We start from the raw sequence: 8,794 nt of genomic DNA, 5'->3' as shown, positions 1-8,794 counted from the left end.
AATGACAACTTTACAAGAGCTACAGACTTTTATGGCCAAGACTGGTCAAAGTGTGCATGTGACAACAATATCCCAAGCACTCCACAAATCTGGCCTGTATTTTACCCAAGAAGTCCTTGAGGAAAACCTGCTGTCCTTTGCAAGAAAGCTGAAACTGGAACAGAAGTTCACCTTTCAGCATGACATTGACCCAAAGCACACAGCCAAAGCTACACTGGAGTGGCTAAGGAACAAAAAGGTAAATGTCCTTGAGTGGCCCAGTCAGAGCCCTGACCTAAATCCAATCGAAAATTTGTGGCATGACTTGAAGATTGCTGTCCATGAACGCTTCCCAAGGAACCTGACAGAGCTGGAACAGTTTTGTAAAGAAGAATGGTCAAATATTGCCAAATCTAGGTGTGCAAAGTTGGTAGATACCTATCCCAACAGACTCACAGCTATAATTGCTGCCAAAGGTGCTTCCACCAAATATTAACTCAGGGGGATGGAGACTTATCTAATTATGACCTTTCAGTTTTGTATTTTTCATATATAATCTTTTTCTCAAAAAAAACTTTTTTTCCCCTTAACAGTGTAGAGTATGGTGTGTAGATAAGTGGAAACAAAAATCCTCATTTAAATGTATGAAACTCTGAAGCACTGACACAACAAAATGTGAAAAAAGTTAAAGGGGGTGTAGACTTTCTATAGGCACAAATATATATATATATATATATATATATATATATATATATATATATATATATATATATATCAACTAGAACTGAAGAGCAGCTTCTTCACATTATTTGAGAAATTGCAATTAGACTCACATAGAATGACTGCAATCAAGAGTGAAGCAGGCAGTATAAAGCAAAGGAATTTCAACCTGAAGCTATTTTCTATTTAAGGAACAGATTCAGTAGATTAGCTATTGTGGAAACTGAACCGTATCATAGCTAGATAATCTGCAAGGCAAAATGTTCTGAACACAAGTTTATATTGTTGTAATAAGCACTGTAAGCTTCAGCCAGTACACAGCTGCATTATGATTTGGCACCATTGTATTTAGTTATATTTCAGATGAACCAGGTTTAAAAAAAAACTGTCCTCATGCTGTCCCCTAGTGGCAGTATTTCATGAGCATTTCCAACAGTTTACACAAGGACGTCCCAAAGTAAGTTAACAGAGGAGTTTCCATGTATAACACAAATATATACTGTAATACTGTATGATATTTAGACAATAGTACAAATTCACTAAACTTTTGCCATAATAGTGGAGATTATAGGAATTTTGAAAATGTATTGGGTACTATTCCCCACATTACAGGGTCATGTACTTGAGTACTTAACATAAAATTATCATTTGAATAGTTTATATATTTTATACTAATACCTTGTAGACATATGAATTACTTGCAATGGTAGCATATTGTTCATTTCATGTGTATAACCCATATCAAACAGATTTTCAAGCAAATATTGAAAAAAAGGGGACAAATCAGAGCAAGTCAGACTAGCATAGTCTTGTCTTCATAGGACTAGCTTGCTCCACTTAATGTGGATCTTTGGTTTTTTGACCGCAAGGGTCTTGTTTGGTATGCTGCAATCAGTACATAAAGTTCATCTCTTTTAACTGACCCCAGTGATCTAATCCATCTTGGATACACTGCAATTGGGATTAGCAATGGTACTAACGTTAGTCTAACTCACTTAATCACATCAAGTACTGTGGACTAAATTTGGTGCACTGCAATTGACCCTGATTGTCTATATCATGTTTGTCTGAGCAGGTGAAATATTAATTATCATAAAGTGTTTCTTTGATAATTGTACTTGTTGTTCATTGAGCAGGTTTAGTTAAGCAATGCGTAGTTAATTATGCTGTTTCCTTAATGTTTCCTGTAGGTCCTGAGCACCATTCAGAAACTTGTTTTACCCACTAGATAAAAGACCAGAGGAAATCTTTCACAGTGGAAAGGAAATGACTACACATTCATGCTTAACTGGAAAACAAAACCAGTGGTGTACATTCAGTTTGTCAGAATATGAAAGAAACTGTAAATGTAAATTTAAGTTAATCAATAAAGTCCGGGCAGATTCCTCCCCAAGATGGATGAATATCCATCTAAATGACACCTGCTGTTCCATCTTGTACCTGAGAAGTATTATTAAGTTCTGCGCTAATTTAGATGCACTTCTATCTAGAACATGAATATTAATTTTTACAAAGAGGCACTTTAAAATTGGTTTTATTTTCATTGAACAGAAAGAGGTTATGTCAATAAAACATATCGCTTTATGACACCCATCATTTTACCTTTCTAGGGCAACACTCAGTAAAATTTTCCATACATTTTCTGAAGCTTAACAGAACTTGGCACAGGTTTCACATTTTGCAATCACAAGGTTGTGTTCAGAATGTGCCTCCCTATGATGGAGGGTTTGACTGAATAGACATTGAATTGAGCCCAGGTGTGTGTGTGTGTGTGTGTGTATAAATATATATAAATGCTGTATTTTCTGATGAAATCAACACTCAAATAACAACCTTACAAAGACATTTATTTACTTGATTTACCAAGTGTGCTGTATCTGGGAGCAGGCACTTGAAACATGCTCCAGCAGGAGATTCAGTGTACATTCAACCACATGCCCCAGTTTGAAGTACTGGTATTATGTATAAACAGTGTACTTTTGTACTTTGAAGACAACGTGATGATGTCACCGATATTGGGCTTTATAATAAATGTAGACCCATGTAGCATGGCGGCACCACAATGAAAAAGGTTTGTAGGTTTCTATTCTAACCGTTCAGCTCCAAGAACCTTTCATTTGTAATTTAGTATTTTATAATATATGGGGTTATCGACAGTCACAGTAGTACTACAAATATACATGCTGCTATAAATCACATGAAACATTCGAGAGCTATTGTAAGCAGTACAGCTTTAGTTTTTTTTATTTTTTATTCTTATGATCAACAGCTAGATGGGGCTCAAACTATAGAAAACAGACTACAATATATCGACAATTTTTAAAAAATCTGTTTTTAAAAAGACCAAGTTTTTTTTAGAATAATCCCTTTATATTCAGCAATGATATAAGACAATACATAGTATGTATTACAGCTATATAGATATTCTATAAAAACAGTTGGTGTTGAATTAGTTTAATCAAAATTGAAACAGTAATGTAAACTAATGCCTATTTAAATATGACAGTTAATACAAACACTCAATTAAACACTCAATGAATCAATTACGTTTTAATTTTGAATGTAATATTTTATAATCTGCTACAAAAAGGCACGTACATTAAGAAAAAAGTGATAATTAGCATTAAATAACCTTTAGTCAGTATTGCAGTAAGACATCAGTCAGTCCTGTATTACATCTTTGCCACCTGGCCTGGCCACCGACTTCAGTTGATTCAGCCGAGTTTGAACTTTTGCTCCAAGTTTATTGTTCTGGGATTGTAGATATTGCTCCAGTTGCTGTTCTCTTACATCGCTGCAAAACAAAATGCATACAATGAAATACAAAAAGAAGAAGAACTCAAAATGTGATTTTTAAACTGTAGTTATCTTACTGATCAGAGTGTTGCCTAGTTGAACATTGCTTTGCACCCTTTGTCTTAAAGTAAGACTGTGCTAAACTTACATTACACAATTCCTTCATTTGAAAACAGCACTTTTTTAATGATTCTATTATGAAAACAGGAAATTTATGGGTCAGATCACTTTAGGCCATGCCATTTCGCTGGGTTCTGAACCTAACAAAATCGAAACACGATCCAGCATTTTCACGATAAGAGAAGAACACTGTGAAGCACGTGCCTTTCTCCTCAATATTGGATCAGCTTTGAGCTGCAAACCTTGCTGCTTGTTACGAACATTGTTGATGGTCCAGTGACAAAGGATTCAAAACCAAAAATGTGAACTTTTTAATCATGTAGACACGTGGGATTGTTTTGGGGAATTATGGATTGTTGACAATCATAGAGTATTTTAATACCAACTTCTCCTTTTCACACTGTTGAAAATTCATAGAATTCAAAATTGGCCTGTTGGCACTGAAACACAATCAAGTCCTAAAGTGTAGGTAAAATCATTGGATGTTTTTAGTGTTGTTGTTTTAAAAAGTACTGTAAATATTATTAATAACTGATATCCTCTAAACTGGTATCATAAACTGAGTTTACAGACTTAACATAGGAACATAAATCATTTTGATAAGGGCTAAAATGATAAATGCAAACTTATTGAAAGATCACTCTACATAACCAACCCAGTCCATACTAGACATCTGCATCAATATTGCATGATTTACTGTACAATACAAATGTAAATGTTTAGTCACTTCTACAAATAAACTTATACAGTACATGTATTTATTATGCTAACCTGGATATAGGTCCATTGGCATATATTGTCTGTAAGGGAGTTTTGCGTTGTAGACATGTACTGCTGAAAAAAAAAAAAAAAAAAAGGTTTCTTAAACAGCAAGAAAGTTGCATTTTGTTTTATAAATCATTGTCGGTTGATCTTTGCATATTTCTGGTAAATATATTGTAGTTCAGGTTTTAAACAGATATATCGAGAGCTACTCCTTCCTCATTGATGGTTTTCCTCATTAATTTTTTGTTGTTATAACCAGGCAAATACTGTAGTTAGGGAAGGAGACTGGAAAACAAAGCCATCTGTCTATGGACAGTATAATTATGTGGAGAAAAGATAAGTAGAATAATAAGCTGTGCTGTACTTTTCCAATGATGTGCATCACTCTTCACTAGTTATTTTAATGTCCTGGTCACCACAATATTATCATTTGTATCTAATGCCCTTGCAAAAGGGACTTCAATTTCTATTAACTAGATTCCAATAAAAATAACAAAGAACATGCTTTTATTTTGTATTATACACGAGAAGTTTACAATGTTAACAAAGCCGGTTTCAAGATTTCTATCTCATTATATTGTTACTGTTTGAGTATCGATCATCAAGTTCGAATCTGTGGAAAACAAAACTGAAACCCCGTCCTGGGGTCCCATTGAAGCTTTCTAAGCAAATTACCTCTCATCTTTTGCTGATCTATCTTTAAGCTGTTCTGTTGTTGGTAGGCTTTCAATCATTGGAAACTCAGCCTTCAGCATCTCAGGTGTGAGAGAAACCCCTTCACTCTCAAGTCTGCCACACATGAAGAGAAAGAGAACAACCAAGTGAACCAAGTAGTAAGTCCAAAGTGGCTAACAGCATCATACGTTAGCTTTAGTTGTTTATAAAATACCAAGTTCACTTGGGGTGGGTTAAAAATAAATCAGCTTCTGCATTATTCCCTTGTCCTGTGGCAATATTCAATCAACATTTAGAAATACTAAAATAAACTAAATGAATTCAATAATAAACTAGAGTTTAGACTAGAGTGCCTTCATCTCCAAAGTTAACATTCATTGAGTGTTTTGTAGTTATGGACGGCATTCAATCAAACTTTTCTAATTCATTTTAGAAAAACAAACAAACAAAAAAGATCTGGAATTTACAGAAGCTGTAAAACAACACAAAAAATAAATAAATAAAAACATGCACATGCTGTTAAATGTTACACATCCATGTTGTTTTTTACTTAGGTAATTTGCTTACATGCCCTCCAGGACATCTTCTTTGATCTCTTCTGGTAAGCCATCCAGTGCTGGAGGGACTGCAGTAGGAAGTAAATCTGTACCAAAAGGGTCTGATCTAAAGTATATATAAAAAAAATCAAAAATCAAAATCAACACCTTGTCCCAATAAATCATTATCAACTGGAGAGAATCATATGTGTTTATTAGACATCAACTATTAAAATTGGAATTTGTATGAGTGTCTATAAGAAAAAAAGTACCTATGCAGAGAAAAAATAGATCATTCAAAATTTTTAAAAGGGTTGCCTTTTTAAATGATTTCATCAGTATAAGTGAATCTTTGTTAAAGGTTGTTTCAAAACGGCCTTTGTTTCGACAGTGACTTTTTAATTGTATAAATCACAAGCCTGAACTTGAAAAGTGTTGGCTTTGAAAAAGTACAAGTATAATAATTAGCCAAGGTTCCATTTGAATTGATTATCTGTCTTCAGCACTTCCATTCAGTTAACAAAGCAGACAGAAATGCTTACAGTATGTTATGTGCAGAACGTCAAATTTATCAAACTACGGTGGAGCACAACAAGCATTTATACTGAGTAACTGGCTCATGTCAGTGAAGACTGAATTCCAGCATGCTTACTCTCGAGGTGTCCATGAGCTGCTCAAGGTTGCAGTGAGGGACAAAGCAGCAAGAGATGCTGACGGAAACTTCTTCCACGCCATTACACCGCAAATCACCTCCTGGTTTGACAAGAGTCATTTAGTCAGATTCCTTGAGTACTGTACCAGTGCTGTACTTATATTTTAACAATGTGTGAATCAAATGTCAAAACGCTAGTCTACTGTTAACTTAATGAAGTGATGTCATGCATTCTGCTCCTGTACAGCTCATCATAAATAATAAGAAAAAAATAAACAAAAAGAATTAGTATCTTGTGTATATCATATGTTTTTTTAATAAATAAATAATTGATATTTAAATGCTGTATGCACACGAAAGCTTTTCTTCCATGCATTAAACTTTCAGTAGGAATATTACTGACAGTGTTTTCTGTACATCCCACATTGTGTATTTTATTATTATTTTTTTTAGATATATCATTCTTATAAATGCTCATAGAAGTGCATTAAAATCCTTGTCAGTTTTTAAACATCAAGCATTGTCTCAGCAAATCAGACTGCAAGTAGAATGGCTGTATGCAATAAAGCTAACAGGGCTTTCATACAGAATGGTGTCTAGTCAACTGATCTAAATGCCAGATCTAAGACAGAAACACACTAAACAGACCTAATTATATATTTTTCATAGCCTTAGTGCAATATAAACAGTGTCATTATTTAGATTTGTATAACTTTTTGATTTGTTTCAGGATGACTAACTACTGCCTTCAGATAATAATGCATACATTATATTACCAGCACATGTTTGACTCAGTATTTACCTCTCGATCAAGGAATTTCTTCTGTGTGCTGGGAACATTAGCCCTTGCTACAGCATCCTTGATGACAGTGTATCTCGGGACTGGGCACAGGTGAAATTCAAGGTCAGTCTCTAAGTAGGAGAGGGGCTGCTTAAATGCATAAAGACCTGGAGCAGGGTTCTGTAAAAACAAACAAATGAAAAAAAGAACAGGTTGTCATCATTATTAAATAAGTTTCAACCCAAACAAAAATAGTTCATCATTGACAGCAGTCAGAATCGCTTTGTATATTATTGTTACAGAAAGCCAAGATTACCACACATTTAGAGAATAATGAACACTCTTTTAAGAGAGGCTTTTGTATGTTATATACAACAAGCTGGGCAACCATCTTTTTACAAATGTAGTCTACAAGAGTTATTCTTATTCTTTATATAAGGGGTGTGTGTAATGTACAACAAATGATGTAGATGTTTACAGACCTTTTTTTTTTTTTTTTTTTTTTGCCTTCTTTTACCTCGCCATTAACATTCCCACAAACAAAGGTGACCAATAGTATATCAAGAGATCCAAAAACAACCTCCCCCAAACCTAACCCCAAATGTAATAAGCAATATCTTTATTTAGTGTCAGTTGTTATAGTGTTAAAGATTCAATCGAAAAAAAACAAAAAACAAAAAAAAACACTCTCTATTTCTTTTTCACTCACAAAAATCTTTAGAGGATGGCACTCAGGGGATCTCAGTAGCGCTTCAGGTGGGGTTAATGATAGAGCAGCAGAAGCGGTTTTGTCCCATTCCAGGACCTGCTCTTCCTCTAGGTCAACTACCTGGGCTGCAGAAGGAGGCCAGGTCACTGCTGGGATCAGCTCATCCTAGAAAAAGAAAGCAAACATGAAAATAGGAAATTAAAAAAGTAAATATTTCTCTGTAAGATTTACAGAGGGTGCGTGCACTTAATAAAAACACAATAAGCATCATACATTTTGGACAACAAGCTGTTTATTGAAGATGTCGGTAATAAACACATTGATAGTGTATACAGTAAATCAGCACATAGATTGGATCAAAAATCACTGGTGTGTATCAAATAACCTTTTATTTAAGAATTTCATGTAAAACCCAACTGTTTAAAAAAAAAAAAAAAAAAAAAAATATATATATATATATATATATATACACAGATTTGTTTACATTTTAAATCTCGTTAATCCCGTGGCGGTTCTAGTGTTAAGCTCAACAGCACTTGCAGGGTTCACATACTTTGATGCAGTTGAGATAGAAGGGTAATTATAGCATAACCTAAAGTTGTTCTAAAACTCAATGTGGAATGTTTAGTTCTGTGACTGGTAAAATACTGTCTGTGTGGAAGAATAGGCCAAGCTCTGGGATGCTTGTGAATGTCAACAAGACCATAAAATAGCTTCAGAGGAGCATTGAAAAAAAAACAAACAAAAAAAAAAAAAAAAACAGTCAGAGTATCTGCAAGTGCCTCTTGTCTATCATATGTGCCCCTTGTCTGATTGCTCCTGTCAATTACTTGTAAACTTTCCTTTGGCTTCTAATGTGAAGATGTAAGTGTTGTCTCAATGGTCTTTTTTTACTGCACTGTATACTCTTATTGCATTGAGTTTTTGCTACATAAACTAATTAAACTACAACAGCAGGGGTTGTATGATAAGAAAAGGTACAAGTGTTACAAACAACATGGAAAACCAACCCTTTCAAAAAGAACTTAACACATTTAAATGGCAGCATATGTATTAACACA

At 34.3% G+C, this 8,794-nt stretch overlaps 1 protein-coding gene across 2 annotated transcripts in view; it reads right to left on the bottom strand.

The window, feature by feature from the left end:
• Nucleotides 1-2,292: 2,292 nt before the first annotated feature.
• The window catches only part of cfap221 (cilia and flagella associated protein 221), a 30,227-nt gene continuing 23,725 nt past the window's right edge, over nt 2,293-8,794 (bottom strand). For both annotated transcript variants that reach the window (XM_041262833.1, XM_041262832.1), the window contains exons 20-26: nt 7,734-7,898; nt 7,046-7,204; nt 6,244-6,344; nt 5,623-5,718; nt 5,056-5,169; nt 4,387-4,449; nt 2,293-3,493 (exon numbers count right to left, since the gene is read on the bottom strand). In XM_041262833.1, the coding sequence (XP_041118767.1) occupies nt 3,361-3,493; nt 4,387-4,449; nt 5,056-5,169; nt 5,623-5,718; nt 6,244-6,344; nt 7,046-7,204; nt 7,734-7,898 (831 nt within the window). In that variant the 3' untranslated portion in view covers nt 2,293-3,360. The remainder of the gene's footprint in view (nt 3,494-4,386; nt 4,450-5,055; nt 5,170-5,622; nt 5,719-6,243; nt 6,345-7,045; nt 7,205-7,733; nt 7,899-8,794) is intronic.

Source organism: Polyodon spathula, chromosome 11 (assembly GCF_017654505.1).
Source record: "Polyodon spathula isolate WHYD16114869_AA chromosome 11, ASM1765450v1, whole genome shotgun sequence".
Classification (NCBI taxonomy): domain Eukaryota; kingdom Metazoa; phylum Chordata; class Actinopteri; order Acipenseriformes; family Polyodontidae; genus Polyodon; species Polyodon spathula.
The sequence above is the reverse complement of the archived record's forward strand: the minus strand, read 5'-3'. Positions and strand labels throughout refer to the sequence as shown.